General features: G+C 37.1%; 2 protein-coding genes across 3 annotated transcripts; both read left to right on the top strand.

Moving 5' to 3' along the window:
* Positions 1–3,545: 3,545 nt before the first annotated feature.
* LOC112190673 lies at positions 3,546–7,323 on the top strand. The gene is made up of 6 exons (XM_024330144.2): positions 3,546–4,221; positions 4,336–4,468; positions 5,644–5,747; positions 5,875–6,019; positions 6,105–6,245; positions 6,384–7,323. Exons 1-6 carry the CDS (start codon positions 4,184–4,186, stop codon positions 7,107–7,109), a joined length of 1,287 nt encoding a protein of 428 aa, XP_024185912.1. The 5' UTR covers positions 3,546–4,183; the 3' UTR covers positions 7,110–7,323.
* Positions 7,324–7,445: 122 nt separating this feature from the next.
* LOC112190674 (methyltransferase-like protein 22) lies at positions 7,446–13,844 on the top strand. 2 transcript variants are annotated; one of them, XM_024330146.2, is made up of 9 exons: positions 7,448–7,678; positions 7,769–7,894; positions 11,303–11,376; positions 11,461–11,563; positions 12,002–12,052; positions 12,207–12,366; positions 12,471–12,609; positions 12,754–12,859; positions 12,947–13,842. In XM_024330146.2, the coding sequence occupies exons 1-9, from the start codon at positions 7,540–7,542 to the stop codon at positions 13,090–13,092; spliced, it is 1,044 nt and encodes a 347-aa protein (XP_024185914.1). In that variant the 5' UTR covers positions 7,448–7,539; the 3' UTR covers positions 13,093–13,842. The 2 variants fall into 2 exon arrangements, with proteins under 2 accessions (XP_024185915.1, XP_024185914.1); XM_024330147.2 differs by lacking the exon at positions 12,002–12,052 and having other exon boundaries at positions 7,446–7,678; positions 12,947–13,844.
* The last annotated feature ends 5,996 nt before the right edge of the window (positions 13,845–19,840 follow it).

Here is a 19,840-nt window from a genome sequence, read left to right as displayed (position 1 = left end):
CATATGAAATGTTCCACTATGAGTGTAGATCATCCTGAAAAATTTTCAGAGCTTCAATCCATGTGGTTGGGCCGGAAATGCTGCTGGACCTCTTACATGTCCAGTTTTCCGGTTTTGCTTCTGTAGAAAATTGGGCTGATTGTTTGAAGGCCTTCCACTCATATTTTTCTCTGGCACTCTTCATAAGAAATGATCCTTTGGGTGTCTAGAATGGATCTGGAAGGTTTCAGCTCATTTGAAGTTCATTTGGTCAGGCGGCCGCTCCTTCTTCCTTGCTTGGCTCTGATTCTCCTAGCCGGAGTAAGAAAATATTCAAGGTTGACTTTTTAGTGCATTTTCATTCTTCTCCATCATTTCTAGGTAATTATGGACCTAACGCTCATTTCACCTTCATTTACTCCAATGTACCTAAAAATAGAAATTGAATTAAAATCGATTCAGTTAAGGAATTAACTAAGCAAAATGTGAGGAATTAACTAAGCAAAATGTGAGGAATTAACTATTAAAATATCACATTAAAATGCTCCTATCAGAGAGGTGGATTCAAAAATTTTGATCAAGTTTCGGGGATAGTTTTCAGCAGGAAAAGATGTATGTGTTTGATTTGGGTTGTTTAAAATTGTGGTTTTGATTAGGAAATTGATATGTATTTGTTGTTTTCTTTACAATCTCACTCTTTGTTTCTGCGAAATCGATTCATTTCAGTTGTTTGTATATATATGCAGGAAATAACCGCCTCTGTTGTAGGAGATTGATATGTATTTGTGTTCTTAAAACATTATTAATTTGATGTATGATATATACTATTTTATCACTTTCATCGAATAGTACCTCATTTTGGTTTATGTTGATCATTGTGAATTCCTTTTGTAAACCTAAAATGTTCGCAAATTGAAAATCTATAACATTCCCAAATTTATATGTTTTGTCGGTAAACCTTACATACAAAATGGTTAACAATAACAAACCCCCGCGGCATAGCGCGGGCACTGTTTCTAGTATATATATATATATATATATATATATATATATATATATATATATATCAAGTCATCACATATCCATCCATACACATATATGGCTACATCCATGTCATTACAATAAAATATGGTTGATTGTCACCCACTACATATGATCAAGATTAATTAAGTAGTGCATGTCATTAGCTTAAGTCGAAATTCTAAGACTACGTGCTGAGTACTACAAGCTGCAACTTTAAACCTGTAAACATCAATTTTGGATTCAATCATGGAATGCCCGGCGACTTATTTGTCAAGCTACTTTCAAAGTCTTTGTCTCTGCCACAGAAAACCCTAAACCAAACTCATTTACTCCATCTCTTCCAGCTGCCAATTCTCTAATAATTGTTTTCATTTCTTGTGTCACAAGTATCACAAACCAGCTCAATGCCAGCTAACCTTGATTTTGCTATATACATATGGGAGCTTAATCAGTAAAGAGAAGCTACTTTCCAGGCAGAAAATATGCTTTGATTTAATTAAATTAAATAGTTTCGTCGTGTTTATGGCCTTACTGATTCAAAAAGATGTTGACAATTTTACAAATTTGATTCCTGATCTTTATGATTTCCTTGCCATCGAAGATACTCTCTCTATATAGAGCTTGGGCACGTGATATTCTTAGAAGCCAATGGAGATTTTTAGGCACATAACTTCTGGTGGGTATATATACTTGTTTGAAAAATTGATTTAAGTCGCGATCTTTTCTTTCAAGAACAGATATCAGTCCATTTTTTAATTATAAATCAGATAGGGAAAAAATTTTATAAGTAGAAGAAGTATTGTAGAGGGCTCACACTTGAGAGACTAATAGTACTGCATGTGATTCTTGATCGTGAAGTCACTAGAAGAAGGAAATGGACTTTTGCAGATCAAGGGCTATAAACAAAGGAAATACTAAATAATTCTGGGTTGTTGCTTTGATTTAATTAGTATTTTAAACTCACAAGTGACACAGAGAGAAGTAGTGGAGAGCAAGAAAAAAGAGATTATTATAGTAACTAACACCTTCGGTTGGAGGCCAATTGGCTTTAGTTGTTATGCTAATTAAGCCAGCATGCATGAATATAAGTAACTTTGGTTACTCGTTCAACACAGCTGGTGTGATGGTAAAAGCTTAACGAAATAGGTCGGTCACAAAAGGGAGCTAGATAGAACCTAGAAGACAGACTGCTTCACTCGCTTGCTCTTGCCTCACGCTACATGCCACTGCTGACATGTGGATGCTCCCGGCCTCCTTCAGCTGGCTTCCAATGGACGCTGACCATGTCCAACGTACTCAAAGTTTTTTTCTTTCACTTCACAAGAGACCAAAAATCAAAACTGACAAGATAAAAGTGTTCCTCGGTCACTTAGGCCGGTTGAAAGTAATAGGTTATTTTCTTTTTGGTAAAAATTAAGATTACTATAAGAAAACTCTTTTATGGCGCGAACACAATTGTATTAAAGTAATTTTTAGTCATTGATAGCAAAGAATTAATGGAACCAAATTCTGGTGTCATTAACAATGCTTGCTTATTAATTTATTAATGTGTTAAAAGATATCCGATTTGATGCGGGATAAAATCAGCTGTTCCTATTATTCTATTACAATTGTGTCATCTCAATATGATTGGTCCACAAAGATTTAAAAAATATTTTTCTTAATCTTTTTGTTCTATTTTTTAATCTCTGTGGACCAATCATGTTGAGGAGACATAATTGAGACACAGAAATCTGGGGCAACTGATTTCATCCCATTTGAATGTGTGACATTCTTAATGGTAGTTTTGGTTCTCCATGGAAGTTTCTTGATATCATTAATACAATTTCCTAAAAAGTTACTAAACCATACGCAATTCTAACCATAATTGTGCCTTAATGAAGCAAGTTTAGCTGCGAGCATATTTATTTCTCAATAAATAAGTTTTTTTTTTAGTGATACAAAACTTATTTTATTTTTTAAAGAAAATTTATACAGGCAGGCCCGTTAAGCTAGGACAGCTATATAAGAGCTAATATGTAGCAGTTTTGGTTTATCTCATGAATTTAGGGACATGTAATGTAGCCTAAGTCAATTTAGTGTGATGACAAAGATTATCTGCCTGATAGCTAAAAACCCCAAAAGATCTGGTCTTTCCCCTACAAAGTTGAAACAATAAGAGCTGCCAAATTATTTCCAAAAATTCTACACTTTGACCCACTTTCATGCACATATCCATGTGAAAAAAAAAGGTTCGGATTTTTTCGGCAAAAGGAAGAAAAGAAGATTTTCATAGATTAAGAAACAATTGCTCATTGATCAACGAGCTAAACTTTAGCATTGTACTTGCGATTTCTTAAATTATGGGCAAGTTATTTTGATAACTTGCCATTTAAGATTGATTGTTGTTTTCTTTGGCTCATAGTTAAAAAAGATTAGATAGAAAAGGAAAATTAATGAAAGATCCAATAAATCAAAAAAAAAGTTGAAACAAAATCAGAAACGAGCTCCTAAATTTCTTGACAATTTGTTTGTGTCTCTGTCTTTCTTCCTCCTCGATCTGACTGCCTCCTTGAGAACCTTAACCGAGAAGTCCGCAGTTTCAGCACAAAAATCTTCTTCCCAAACTACCCTCCCCTTTTGCACCTTCCTTCCCAAGGCAAATCACGTAATTTCTTCCCTAAAAGTGGCCACTTTTCGCATTTATTTTTAGCGGGAGGGAGGCACAGAGCAAAAAGAGAGAGGAAGAGAGAGGCGTACGTGGCAAAAGCTCACAGAGCTGCCAATATATATATAGATTCTTCTTCTCTGTAAAACAGCTCCATTTCTTTGTGATTGAGCTTTGCTTCTTCTCCCTTATGCCTATTTAGGGAGCCCTCCATTTCGTTAAACCCCCCACCATTGTTTCTCTGGTTTTTGCTTCACAATTTTCGTTTTTTTTTTTTTGCTTTCCCTCCCAAACAAACCCATTTGCTTTCTTTCTTTCTTTGTTTCTGGGTTTTCTTGAATGCCGATTCTTGGCGTGACCCAGATTCCTGATTTCCCAAAATCTTAGTCATTCTTTTACCTAGCTGCATTCTTAGAAAACCCATTTTCTTGAACAAGCTCTGTTCTTTGTGTTTTTTTAACCTCCCCCAGTACTTTTCATCTTTCCTTATTCACCAGCTTTTGTGAGTTTCCCCAAATTCTAAGAGACGTCAAGATGTTTGGGTTCGGGAGGCCTAAATTTGTCACTAAATGGTAATTTGGCACAAACCCATGTCTTGTTTTTGTATGACTTTCTGCACAGAATTTGGGTTCCTGTTTCTTTTAAGTTTTGTTTTTGGGTTCTAATTTTGGGTCTTTTTGATGCAGCAAATCTGATTTAAAGGGCATGAAGGTGAGGCTTGAGGCGGTTAAGAAGAAGAGGAACTCTGTGCTCAAGTATTTGAAGAATGATGTTGCCGAGCTTCTCAAGAATGGCCTTGATATTAATGCATATGGAAGGGTAAGTTTTATGGTTCATTAGCTTTTTTGCCCAAAAAAGCTTTGATCTTTATATTGGATTTTGATTATTGAACACCAATGAATGTGTTGCCTTTTGTTCATGATCCTTTTTGGGGTGTATTTGTTTCTCCGTTGCTTTTTATGGTCTTCTTTATTGGACGGTTTGCTTTTACAGTCTTTTTTTTTTTGGCTTCTGATGCAACTGTTGCCAGAAAAATAGGCTTTCTTGGTGCCCTGCCTTATGATTTTAGATGATTATCTGTTTGCTTGCCTTTTGGCTAGAAAAATAGGCATGTTATTGTTGCTTCCTTTCAGAATCATCATATGTATATCTTGCACAAACATGCCCACATATGCACTTGTTTGATGATGCAGTACATTTTGGAGACCCATTTTATGTTGCCACCATGGCCTCACACGTTTCAACAAAAATGGAATTTAGAGAAAAAAGATGTTTTATCCATGGATTGCATGATGTTGATCATGCATTGAATGCCCTCTGTTTACTCATGAGTCATTCATTCTGTATGAATTGGATAACCAGATGTGTGTGGGGCATGTGATCCAATTTGGAGTTTCATTAAAAAGGCTTTGCTTTACCAGTAGATGATTCCAACTTCTTGTAGTGGTAAACATAATATAGATGGAGATGCCAGGTCATGAGTCTGTGTGTTGGCACATAAATGACATTATGTGCCTTGGTGTCTTTTGTACCTGTCTTTATCTTCATTTTGTTTCAAGGCTTTATTTGCATTGGCCTTGGTCAACTTTGACTCTTTCACTTTGCTTCCAATTGGAGAACCATGAGTGCTCAACATGTTATGCTAGCAATTAATAGGTTAAACATGGGAAAAATGGAACATAACCTGGAGCACTTAGATTGGATCTATGGTCCTGCATCGAAACAGATTTTACTATTACTGTAATCATTGGGGTTCAATGCGAGGCATATGGTTTAGCTAACAAAAGATGAAGGCAAAGATGCAGTGTCGCTGTCCTCTCCACCTTCCTATTGAGTGTTATATATATATGGATTACTGATGATTGCAATGTATGAGTATGATACTATGATTACTCTTAATAAATGAAAAGAGCTATGATTTATTAACCTCACAAAACTTCCAAATCATTTTACATTATTCTATGCTCTTAACTTTTCATAAATTGGTGCAACAGGCTGAGGGAGTTATGGTTGAGCAAAATATGTCTGCCTGTTATGCACTGACTGAGAACTTTCTTGACTGTATCGCGAATCATCTTTCTCTCATGCAAAATCAGAGGTATGCATGGCTTCCAAGATAATGCTTTTCGTTTTATTGGTGGAGTAAAGTAGTAGACTATGAATACCGTACATGTCTACTGATGTATGCAGTTTGTTCAACTCTCCTGCTCTTATTTGTTTTATAGGGAATGTCCTGAAGAATGCAAGGAAGCTGTTGCATCTGTGATATATGGTGCAGCAAGATTTTCTGATTTGCCAGAACTGCGTGACCTCAGAAACATATTTACTGGAAAGTATGGAGATTCCCTACAATCTTTTGTAAATAAAGAGGTAATAAGTCATAACTTGCTCTCTGAAGTCATACTTACTCTATAGGTTTGTTTCTGGTCTGATCCAATTAGTTGTTTATGCTTAGTTTGCGGATAAATTCAAGTCAAAGGCCCCTACAAAGGAGATGAAGGTACAATTAATGCATGACATAGCGAGAGAATACTCAATCGAGTGGGACTCCAAGGCTCTGGAACAAAAGCTGTTTACTCCACCTCCAACAAACAAGGTAAGCATCAGTATAGATTTCACCTTCATGAAAAGATCGAAAGAATGATCTTTTGAACCTGCAAATGTGCTTAGATGCCAACATTTTCCTAGTATCCTGCAAAATCCATGTTCTGAAATATGTATGACATTTGTGCAGGGGCAGCCTACGTATGGGTCTCCGTGTGACAGTGATGATGATATGTACAGATCACAGAAGAAGGATAACGCTCTTCCGAAGAGAAAAAATAAGGGTGATGGAGACAAACGGAGCTATGTAACTGATGATACTGCATCAGTAGGAAGTGATGATGAAGCAACAGATATGTCCCATGATGACCGAATGACTGCTTCAAGTTCAGTAGGAAGTAGATCCGAGGATGAAGCAGAAAACAAGGTGCCCTCTTCCTATAAGTTCACTGCACCCCCTTACTACAAACCAAAGCCTCAGAAAAAAGAAAGTGTCTTTGAGGAACCCAGGAAGGTGAATGGTCATGCTGAACGAAGGTCAGTTAGGAGAACCTCGAAACCACCAGCAGGTGGTGACAATCATGGAAGTGATCCGAGGGATGAAGAAGAGAGGGTAATGGATGGGCTTTTGATGCATTACAGTCATAAACAGTCACCCTATGACGCAAGCAAGATGAAGGGAAATCTAAAACCTTGCTACAACCAGTCAGATGAAAATACTAATGAATCCACAAGGCACAGAAGCAGCAGGTCTGAAAGAGCAGCATCTCTGCCACCACCAGAGCAATCAACTTCACCTGAGCCAACAAAAAGGCATGCTCGAGGCAATTCCTTACAGCCAGATGCCCATGTGCACCCGAACCTACCGGAGTATGATGAATTGGCAGCCCGAATTGCAGCTCTTAGAGGAACATGATGGATTGATAGCTTGAATTGCAGCTCTTGAAAGGAACATAGAAGAAGGCTGACATTAGAAGTGTCTTGTAAAAATTTACTAGGTGTATGTCCATTATCATATCATATCTACCATAGGGACTTCTAGTCCTTCATTAGCTTACTCATCACATTTGATTGTATACATCCTCAAAGTTCATGATTTGAACAAATTAGATATACATACATGTCACATTCATTTAATATACTTGGTTTTTTAGTTCATTACCATGGAGTTAACCTTTGCTAATATCTAGTAGTCTGAAACTCTGAATTAAAAAAAAAAAAAAAAATTCATACAAAAGAAGAAGAAAAGACTGTGTCACAAAAAACGCACCGTTTTGGATAGTACAAAATACAATACATACCAAGCTTCTGAGAGTCCGAGGAACACAGAACAACACTGGAATGCAATGGAAGAAGAGTCAGTGGAGACAAGGGGGCAATCAGAGGTGGAGAAGGTGATGAGTGAAGTACACTTGGGGTGCCCACCTGGTTTCTCTGGCCCTCATATTTCCTACTTCACCTTCTCCATCCCACAACCTGGACCTGGTACGTAATCTCTCTAACCTTTGCTCTCTGTGTTTTGTGTTCATTGAAACATGCAAGCTTTAAGCCTCTAACACCATCACTTATGAATAGGATTGATTGAGCCCAGAAGCTCCAATGACGTTTCCCAAGTTGAAGAAGCAACTACTTCCATTTCCACACAGCAAAACATAAGTTTTGACGAGGATGGCGATCTCATTCTTCCTAGACGAAAAACCAGTAAGTTGTCCTTCATACGTATTCATTCTGTTAGTGTTATTACTTTTGTAATGTTGTATTGCGTGTGCTTATGTTTTTGATCTTGAAGACTTGTATATGGGAGATGGGATTAAGAAACCAAACAAAGATAAGTGTCCATGAGAAACTAGCTAATTCAGATAGAGGCTGTGACCCCAACTAGCTAATATGTCTATGTCTTGGTTCACGAACCTCCATTTGACTTTAGAGTTCTGCAATTGCCGACGAGTATAGCTAAGGGACGGCAGCTATCAACATTCTCAATTATGATGAGGCTTACAAGTTACAGCCAAGGCATTATCTGTTTTTATTTACAACAGCTCAATTTGTAATACATTACTAATACCTTTGTCAATGTAAGTTTATGGCCAAAGTGGAGGTGCTGAATTTCTGCATCCAAGACCTTACAAAACTTATCCAAACTTGCAGAAAACCTCCAATTCATACTCCTTTGCATTCTATAATCCCCTTCATCCCCCATCCTATTCATGGTAGTTGTCCACTTATAAGGTAGTATGGAGATTAGCAATGAGCTAAGATTTACATTCCCAATTATGAGTATGCCTAACTAACTAGTTGCCAAATCCCTCTATCTCTTTCACAATCTCACATAATAGGCTGTTTTCCAAAGACCAAGAGAAAAGATTGCAATATTATTTCAAGGTAAGGTGCCTCTTGAGTCATTGTCCATTAGTGAGAGATCTTCCCTTTCTTGAGTCATTGTTCATTAGTGATAAATCCTCCCTTATATGTTAACCACAGAAAAATCCATCAATTTAGGAGGGGTATTGAATCCAGAAGAAACTCCAGCATAAATTACCCACACGCATCACACCCCTCCAAGTGTTTGAATAGTCAGATTTAAGCCTAAAATTATTGCTGAATGTAAACTCATCTTTCATATTATTTTCTTTCTATTATGCCCAAAGCCCTTATCCTTTTGGTGGAGTCTATAGCTATTTTTGCAAGAAGGCTTGGTTCATTTGAGCAGCAATTTTGTACAACTCTTCCATTCCAATATTTCAGTTTCTCTTCAGTAATGTTTAAACTAAAGTTTTTCCTAAGGAGGGTGGTTTGGTTAATTGCTCGTTGAAAGGTCAACAGTTGTGAGTTGTGACATGGGTGACAGAAAAACACCTGTTTTTTGTCTTTCCCCTAATTGGTTATAATGTGTAAACATAGTTCTGAAATTGAAAACCATTTGCTTTAGATTGTCCAGTTGCATTAACTGTATGGAAAAGGCCTTTGAGGGAGTCTAATATGAGTGAAGACAATCCAGTTGATTGTGTTGCCTTAGTGAAAGATAGATGTCTTTGGAGAGGATAAAAGGGATTGGTGCTGGGAAAATTTGAAGGGGGAGGAGCTGGAGGTTTTTTAGAAAAGAGTTTGTTTTTGGGCAGCTCTATGGTCATAATTTATTCTCAGAATTCATACATAGTTCATACCATGCTATTCTTTAAAATTGGAATTCTGCTGTGGTGTAGCTATTTTGAGTTCTATTGCTGTTTGTTTGATGCTATTTTTACTTTTTTAGATTTAGTCTAGAACTAGCTTTGCAACATCAGTCGACATCCTGTCCTACTTTGATTGTCCTTTTATCGAACTGTGATCTTATAAAAAAATTCATAAGAAATTTCTGTTTTTGCTGCATCAAAAGTATTATGAGTTAACTTCTCAAGTTATAACACAGAGAGATATTAAGACAGGGGATCTCCAACCCTTATACCTTTTGCAGGCTTAAAAGCATCAGTCAATTTCTGATTGACAGTTTATGATGACCAACTTGTTTGGGAGGCCAATCTCTTAAAGAACTCTTTCAATATAATCCCTGTTCCATCTGTCATAAGCTTTGGAAAGATCAATCTTCCTCACTATATAGTCTTGCTTACATTTTGAGATGTGAATTAACACATCAGCTTCGGAGCAGCAAGAATGTTAGCTGTAATATGAATACCAGGCAGAGACTTAACCTGGTTAGGACTTAATATGCCACGTAGTAACTTCCTGAGCCTAGCTACTATACTCTGTGAGACAATGTATACAGTGGGAAACACAAGCTTGTGGGTCTGAATTGGACCATCGATTGGGAGCTCTCAAATGCAGTCAGGGTCTAGTGTAAACCATATGGAATACTGTGAATATGAGAAATATCCACCACCAAATTAGAGTTATACTGAGCGCATCTTGACCACTGAATTTGATTAAAACAAACTAGGTACCCATCAACGCCTTGGGCATTGAGTGCGCCAATATTAGATTAACTGTTCTTCACATCTATCATTAGGTCTTCCAAACAGCTGCCACTTTTGTAGCTAGGTTTTCAATTTCAACAATATCCTTACTCATGATGATTTTCAGCCCATCTATTCAGTCTCTTCTCCTTGTAATAACTTGTGTAAGATTAACATATTATATTCCTTCTCCCTCTTGTAACCATTTCAATGTAGACTCTTGATGCCGAGATAGATTCCTGATCCAAAACTTAATTAAATTCCTTGTTAGGCTCATTTCCCGTTGAGGGAGAAAAGGGTTAGGATCCTTCCTGAGAGTGGCCTTCTAAGTTCCTACAGGTCAGGCAAGGAACTTACTCTTTCTTCTGCTCAAGTTGACCAAAAATCAATTCCATTCATGCTGTTTCAGAGCTATTATTTTTTGAGTCAATAGCTTGATTAAAGCCATGGGATTTAGATAATGCATAACCTTCCAAGTACTCCTGCTAGTCTAAAAATATTAATGAAGTCTTTATGCCATACAGCTCCAAGTCTAAAAAGGTCTCACTTGAGGACTAGGATTATGCTTAGAAGTTCAGCAGCATAAGGTAATGATTTGATTATGTTGTAGTACGATTCTTAATGCCCATCTCCTTCTCAAAGTTATTCTAGGCAGAATCAAGTTGGTTACTAGGCTAGTCTAGTCTGGTTTTTTTTTTTTTTTTTTCTTTCTTTCTCTGAGATACCTATCTGCTGGCAGTTGGTGCTTCAATTTTGACTCCATTCTCAAGTTTGTGGAAGCCTTTTACTTGAAGCTCAAGTCCAACCTTAATCATAATTGATAAGACCTCATTGTTAACAAACTCAGCATTTCCATAATTATGACTAGAGGTTGGAGTATACTTGGTCTCAGATTGGCTTCCTACATCTGTGTTTTCTAAAATATCATTTAGTGCCTTCCCATTACTTATATTCACAGTTCTCCTTGACTATCACTAGCTTTCTCCCTAGTTGTCTTCTTCTCTTTTTTTTATTTATTTTTTATTCTGTATTTTAGCCCTAACCAAAACCAGCATAAGACCCTTTTTTTTTTTATAAAAAAAAAAATAATAATAATAATTTAGGTTATTCCAGTGCTGTTCCTTTTGTTTTGACAATTTTTTTCCACGAGATTGTGCAGAATTATCTAATCAAAGCTATAGCGTGACCATCCAGCATAGTATCACATCAACACTACCAAGTGTTGGTTTGCAGGTAACACTGGTTCTTGTTGTTGTAATTGGTTTCACCTTTTCAGTTGTAGTTTATTTAAGGATTCATACTCGTTTTCCACCTCAGGTGTGGAGAGCAGAACTTGTCTTATCTGATTTTTTATTGCATAAGATGTTTACATCATCCGAGCTTGATGGAGTTGTATCACTAGAACTTGGTGCTGGTACAGGTACATTGATCAATATTTGCTGTCCTCATTTAATATAAGAATGGTGTATCTCTCTGAAGAACAAACTGAACTGATTTGATTACATGTGGTCTGGCATTGACTGTACACTATAGTTAAATCAGTGGGTTAATCAATATTCCATTAGTGCTCATTCTATTATTATTCCTAGATATATAGAGATTGTCTGTACCAAATCTAATGTTAGAGTACTAACATGAGCCATACAAATTTTCAATTGTGGATCAAATTCAAATGTTTGTAGACATATGAGGAAAGTAAGTGCCCTTTTCAAGAACCATATTTAGGGTTGGAAAATGCTCTATTCCTAAAGATGCGTGTTTCATAACATACCTTATTTTTGTGGAGTCAATACTGCAAAGTACAGTCATTCAAAATTGTATCGACATTTTTTTTGTGACAATACATTCTCTTTACCAGGGTTGGTGGGTATACTACTAGCACGTGTTGCTAAAACAGTGTTTATAACAGGTACAATGGTTATAAGTTATAACTGGATATTTATAAGTTATGAATTCAATATTAATGGTTTCACATTGCAAGAGTGCGTCAGCAAGTTCCATGAATAGTTAGATTAGGTATCCAATTCAGATTGCTGATTACATAAGGATTCCCTCTGTATCAGACCAAGGGAATGAGATTCTTGACAACTGTGCTAAAAATGTTGAGCTTAATCCTGAACTCATCAGTCCTGGAACTACAGTCTATGTACGTGAACTTGATTGGATGAATCCCTGGCCCCCAAGATTAACCATAGAAGAATCCTCCTTGGGTAAAACTAAAAGGTGATAATTACTTCAATTGTTTATGATTCTCCAGTTCTTTACAATTAACATATTTCCTAACATAATCTCCTTGATTACATAAATATGAATTTTGATGTTGTCAGGTATTCTTGGACCTTTTCAGAAATTGAAATAGCCCATGAAGCTTCTTTGCTTGTAGCTGCAGATGTAATCTACAGTGATGACTTGACAGATGCATTTTTCAGCACTTTAGAGAGACTAATGTCTCTCGGTTCCGAAAAGGTGAGTTTGAGAATTTGTCCTTTTGCCTCTGATAATACCAAAAGTAAATTTTAAATATAAAAAATGGATACCTCAAGAGAGCTTAACTACATTCTATCTTGTTATTAATCTCTCGCAAGTTTAATAACTCATTTTTGTCCTCAGGTCTTATTCTTAGCTTTGGAAAAACGCTACAACTTTAGTCTTCATGATCTTGATGTTGTTGCAAATGGTTATTTACATTTCCGCAGTTATTTGCAGTCGGGAGGGGGTAAGCATACTCTTGCATGAAGAATGCTCATCACATAAGTTCGTTATTATTTCAGTGCATAATTTGTGTTTTTAATGGATAGTGCAGATTGTGAAGGCCTGAAATGTGGTCCAATGCCTTGCTTTGTGGGCAAATGCATAGACATTACAGAGATTCCGCAATATTTGAAAGAGTATGTCAGAGGAAGTGATGTTGAAATTTGGGAAATTAAGTATAGCAAAAGAAAATTCTAATGTCTTTTCTGTGAAGTGAGGCCGGTTGATGTAAACTGAAGTTTTACATATGCTTTTCCAAAACAGAAATGGTACCCAACCTAGGCCTCCATTCTTTTTCTGTCACTCCTCAATCAAAAAATATCACGTGCTACGTGTATGACTAAATAAGGGATTTATCCTTCTTTTTTTCTTTAAGAAGAGAAAAATCCATTAATAATCAAAAGATTACATAATTAGGAATATATTATCGAACTCTAATCGGACAGAAGAATAACTCACATCCCCAACAATGTATCAGCGGTTACAACTGTCATGAGCCAAGGAGGTCATTACAATATCTTCTCTACTTCTTCAGTTCTTCCTCATCGCCATCAATTCCAATTGAAGCATCCGGAGGTTTTGGAACAAGAAGCAATTTATATCAAAGACAATCATGGTGGAGTGGTGGTGGTGGAGGGAGGGAGGGAGGGGGAAAGAAGAAGATAATTTTGTAGGAGGCAGCAGTTGTTGGGGATGGAGCCAGAGGAAGAATAAAAGGATTTTAGATGTTGGAAAATAAGAATAAAAAAGGAGAAATTTGTTAGGCTATGATTGGAAATGTCCGGCAAAAAAAAAAGATTAGAAATAATGAGTGGCCGAACATATGCGGTCAGTCAAATATTGTACTTTTTTCTTGATTGTTCATGTGATTAGAATGAACTCTAGCTACCTTTTGATGAAGTATTTTGTGAGGAAAACTTATTAGTGAGATATGATCAAAACTGTGGCTCCATCTAGAAATTTCTAATGGAGATGAATGATGCTCTTAAGGCTCTACTCTTTCTTTCTTTTTTTGACGACCAACTCTTCGTAATTTGAAACGCTGCTTAATGGTGCTTTACCATTTTCCTCTACTACAAACTCAAACTTTAAAGGAAATTCACAAAAGCCTGCTTAATGGTGCTAACACTTTTCCTGTCACGCCCCTGATTTTTACAACAATAAAAATCGATATATATAATCCCATAATTATACATGCGTGAATATTCAGTCATCAATACAAATACCTGGAACATCTTTCCCTTAAAACAAGTACTTACTGATACACTGAATCATCCAAGATAACATACACTCGCTCCACAGAGTTATATATTATACAAATTTACGAATTTAATTGTCATCACAATAAAACGTAAATGCTCCTCAGAGCTTACTGCATAGCGGAAGTCATATATTGGCAAAGCCAACAAAAATTGCTTCCTACCCGTTCTGTTGCCAACAAGCTCCTTCAGCTTCAGCCACGATTTTCCTGACCTGCAGGATTAGCCCCTACACCATTTACAATGGTGCACCGGGGTTGCCAAACAACAAACCCGGTAAGCTTCTTCAAGCTCGTATGAGTAACTCATGAACATCAATCAACAACTCACATCAATCTACTTAAGGAAACATGCAGCCATGAATCCTTCTAACGTTTCATATCCTTTCCATAGAAAGGACAACATGAGTCACCACTATGACCCTGCTTTATTTGCTAACTTAACCATCAAGTAGCAATTCAAGTCTCATCTAGACAATTAAAGAAGAATGCCATCTGAACTCTCCTTTAAGCCGCGAACCTATGAGTCTCAAGCAACCTCGACTGTTACTCCCATAAGCTATCATGGCAGATAAACTAGAACCCTATTGAAATTGTAATCACTCGTCCTAACCAGAACGTGATTACCTATTTCCTGCCTTGATCACCATCTGTGATCTGTCACCATCTGAGACATATGATTTCAGACTCCGTCTAGTCAGGAAATCAACATCAAGGTCGCCATCTGCAACCTGTCACCATCTGTGACCTATAATCATTAGACCCCATCTGGTCTCAGCTCAACCATTGATCACCATCTGTCACCATCTGTGACTCATGATCTTCAGACTCCGTCTAGTCATGAAGTCAAACATCAAGGTTACCATCTGCAACCTGTTACTATCTGTGATCTATCACCATCTGTGACGTAAGATCTTCTTAGACCCTATCTGGTCTTAAGGTCAACGTTAAGTAAGTCGCATCTGACCTAAAAACGTTACAAGCACCTAGCTTCGGCTTTCCTAATCCTTGCTCACCATCTGTGACCCTTGGTACAAAGACCAATACATCTAAAATGAGTCACGCTTAACTCAAAATGTAACATCAATGCTCAATACTTTTCAAACAATAGAAACATCTTTTCTATAATATCGTTTCCTGAAAAGTCGCATTTAACAATAATATGAACACCATCATGCATATTATTATTCATCACAATCATTCACAAGGATATATATATTTCATCTAAATATATATATGTAGTCATTCGCTCAGGAATGCCTACTAATACCAACTATAGTTTGCAGTTAAATGATTAACGCCAAAACAATAATGGTACTTCTGTTCATAAAGGTCCTTGTGAGATTTACTCACCTTGAACTCCTGCTGCGTCTTCAATACAGAACCGAACCAAAACTATCACCAACCACTCGTCTGAATACTTCGTCAAGTACCTAATCACATATGGTTCCAACTTAGTAATGATTCATATTTGTTTTAAGTTCGAAACCCCTGTTTTTGAACTAAAAACCCCAAAGTGGTGCCAATCGAGGCAAAACCACATCCGAGACCTCCCAAAGTCTTCGGAATACGTCCACGATCGATGTGACCAAACCACAAGTCGATTGGACGCTCATATCTTCACGGATCGAATAAATTCACCGATATGAAACGGCAAAAATCATAACAAATCCATTCGAACTCCAAAATTTGCATATTATATATCGAAACGCTCGTATCGACGAGTAGAACATATATAATACCAAAAACAGTTCCTTAAGTGGCCGGAACGCCGCCGGAACGCCACCACAGACGGTGGTGCACCGCCGCCGGCCAAAACTCAAAATCTCACAAAACTCCCAACATCAAAAAGCTTCATCTAAGCATGCTTGTGAACTTTCATAACTGGATCGAAGTCAGAAAACAAGCTTAAGGGATCGAAAACTACCTCACAAGCTGTGAATAGTAATCCAATCGGTGTTGATCGAATTTTCACGTAAACCGGTCGAAACAAACACCAAGGATCGACCAGGGAGCTTGTTCTGAACTCAACCCAAGAAGCCTGAAGCCACGAGGTCGCCGGAGTTGTGTTTTCCGGCTGGGTCCGAAAACACAAGGCTGCACCACCTTGCAGCGCCGCCGTGGAGAAGAATCGTCGATAGAGAGCACCAGAGAGACGACCAGACGGCGGAGGCGATCCTGTCTGGCCAAGTTTCACGGCCGGAGACCGCCGCAGTCGGCCGGAAAAGTCGGGTCGGATCGGCCGGGTTCGGGTCGGGTCAGGCGGAAAACTTCGATACTGAGGGAGCGGACGAGAGAGAAGAGAGAGAGGGTATTATGGTTTCCGGAAATGGAAATGAAGAAATGAATATTTTTTTCTGATTTTTCCTATAAATACCAAAATGGAAACTTCTTCCCATAGCCATAACTTCCTCATACGAACTCCGATTTACGCGTTCCGCATGTCCACGAACTCGTATCGACGCGCTCTACAACTTTCGTGAAGGAAATTTTCCGAGAATCCCAACATATAAAAAGTCAAACTTCACACGACCCCCTAAACTGTGAAATTCAATTATTTATACGTACGAAAATCATTCCACTCCACATAAAACCTACGAATAAAGCACTATAACAATTATTCGTACAACTGGTCCATTATTAATTATCAAAATTACATAATGAAAATCCAGGTCATCACATTTCCTCTTCTACAAACACAAACTTCAAAGGAAAATCACCAAACTTCAAAAGAAATTCACAAAAGCACAAAAGCCTCCTTAATAGTGCTAACACTTAAACTACAATTCACCCAATGCTTGCAACATAGAATCTATTTCTTCGAGATTTGGTGACCATGTGCGGAAATGCTTGAAAAAGGCCACCAAAGGCCATACCAAATGCATGGTTAACATGGCAATGAAAATCACATATCCAATTGGATAAATTGTGTGGACAATATGCCTGAATACCACTACACCTCTGTTCCTTGAAATCCGATATGAATTCCTGCATTCACTCAAAATTTGAGTTCCCACTTCTCCAAGCTTGTTAAAATCTCCTCCCGGTTATGCGTGTCCTCTAGGTCCACTAGGTTCTCTGGGTTCTGGAGGTTCTCCAGGTGGGAGTCATCAAGAAATCTCACACCAACAATGACGACAATGTATCAACAGAGTAGTATGAACACCACAAAGGCCACCACCGAAATACGCCTTGTGAAACAACTTGGCTTGGGTGGGGTCTTGTGACGGGCAGGGCCAGGCACTGCCGCCGAGCTACCACAAGTAGGGGCCGACGGAGTTGATGTGATTTTCTCGGAGGCATCGGCGGCAGCAGCGAGCACTATGATATTTCCGGAGGCGGCAGGCATTGTAGAGTTGACCCACCTGGAGTACTTGATCTAGTACACGCTATTTTTATCAAATCTAGCAAAGAATGCGAATTCTTATGAAAATAATCCCTATGGTCGACAATATGTCTTTCTATTCCTCAACCACTCACAATATAGATACCGACCACATATACATTGTTGGAAATTCCAACAAATTTGCTCAATTTGATGAGGTGTCAAGAACTCAAAATGATTTCCAGTAGAGCGTTTTTGACCTTCTTAGAAATACTTGCCTCATCACCTAAGAGAGAAGATATTACACTTTATAGGCTTAACAACAAGCTGTTCAAGGTAACTTGTTTGAAATTTCTCCGTATTCTTTTGTTATTTGTAAATGTTTAAGCTAACATGTTTATTTACTTGTTTTTGTATGAGTGCATAGAGCAATTTCTATTTTATAGCTTCCATCCAGGAATTTTCAGTGCAGATGAACGGTGCTCTTTAAGATTTCACTCGTTTGAAACAACAAAAATTCAAGTACTTGATTTGGCACACAATATTTTTATCAAAGCTCTACACCATCATTATAATCCAATTATTATAGCTAGGTATAAAAATTGGATGCCAAGGATTCCCTCATCGAGGTTAAAAGCTTAGGATAATTACAATCTTTATATGCTCGGAACAATAATTTTGCAAATTATAGTCATATTGGTGGATGATTGAGTCGTTTGAATTCGGTTCATAAAAATTTATTTGTAGTTGATTGAGTTGTATCTTATGAAAAACGCACAAAAATATTTATGGTCTTATTGAGCGTGCCAAAAGGTATTGCCTACAAAAATCATATCAATCAAATAGCCAAAGATTTAAGAACAAACGTCCTTGATGATGACTTGCGAAGAAAAATTCTATAAGTTTGCATTGCAAACCATGTGTGAAATGATACTTAAATCATATGCTATTGTTGAATATAAGAAGAATTTTTTTTTTCCCTGTTGTATGAGAGAACTTCTTTGCCACTTTGAAAAGTTGGATCAACATCTGCCCAAAAACAATGGAAAACTACAATGTTGTTATTGAGTGAGTACTTTAAACTTAATACAGTACTCACCGGTCCAAGGATCAGCATCACCACTAATATTCGCCTTAGTTACAGAATCCTTCAATTGCACATGGGCCACTTGGTTTCAAAACAACTTAAATATGATTACAACAGCAATTAATGATAAATTAACACTTCGAAAAGCTACTCTTCTTATCATGTTTCTGTTAGTTGCATGTTTCTTACTTATTAATGCAATGTTGTTTTGTTTCTGATTACCTAACAATTATTATTATTATAATTCATGAGTTTGATCTATGGAGCTGATGATTTGCTTTTCAATTCCTCAACCTCTCACAGTATGGACCCTAACCACATATACATTGTTGGCAATTCTGTTAAATTTGCTCACTTTGATGAGGTAACAAGAGCTCAAAATGATCAATAACAGAACATCTTTGACATTCTGAGAGCTTATTTGCCACAGAATCTCATAGGGGAGCTGTTACACTTCATTGACTTAACAATAAACTGTTTGAAGTAACTCCTCAGTATTATTTTGTCATTTGTAAATGCTTAAGCTAGCTAGCATAGTTACTCACCTGTTTTTCTATAAATACAAAGAGCATTTCTTATTCTATAGGCTCCATCCAGGAATTTCCAATGGAGATGAACGGTGCTCCTTACGGCTTCATTCATTTGAAACAGCAAACGTTCAAGCACTTTTTCACACTTGTGCAAGGCTTTGTGAATATTAGCTGGGCTGCTGTTAAGCACGCCAATGATAAAAAAACTAAAGTATGTCACATGGTGTTAATAAAATTCATTTATTTTTCAATAAATTATTACTAACTTAAGTATTGATAGATCATTACTGAAAGGTGATGTTGTGTTCAAGGATAATGATGCTAACTCTCAAAATTGAATCATTAGTTATGTGGAAGTGGATGAGGAGCTAAACAAGGCATGACCTTTGTTTATGACACTCTGGTTCGATTGTTGCCTTGATGATGTAGTATACTGCTCTACACAATCAATTTATCGAATTATGCAAGTAAAAGAATCCGAAGTATATATAGAGGACACCATTGATAGTATTGAAGTAGATCAACATGGCAATACGGTAATCCCTTGATGAAATTCAAAAATACATATGAAATATAATAACTTGAAGAATTTTTGCCAAAATAAAAAAATATTTAAGAACAAACGTCATATGGTATTGAATAAGTATATAATTTGTATTACAAACCACAAGTGAAATGATACTTAAATCCTATGGTATTGTTGAACATAAGGCAATTTTTATGTTGCATAGGAGAATTTCTCTACC

Source organism: Rosa chinensis, chromosome 2, assembly GCF_002994745.2.
Source record: "Rosa chinensis cultivar Old Blush chromosome 2, RchiOBHm-V2, whole genome shotgun sequence".
Taxonomy (NCBI): Eukaryota; Viridiplantae; Streptophyta; class Magnoliopsida; order Rosales; family Rosaceae; genus Rosa; species Rosa chinensis.
Note: the sequence above shows the minus strand (reverse complement) of the source record. Positions and strands in the feature narration are given on the sequence as shown.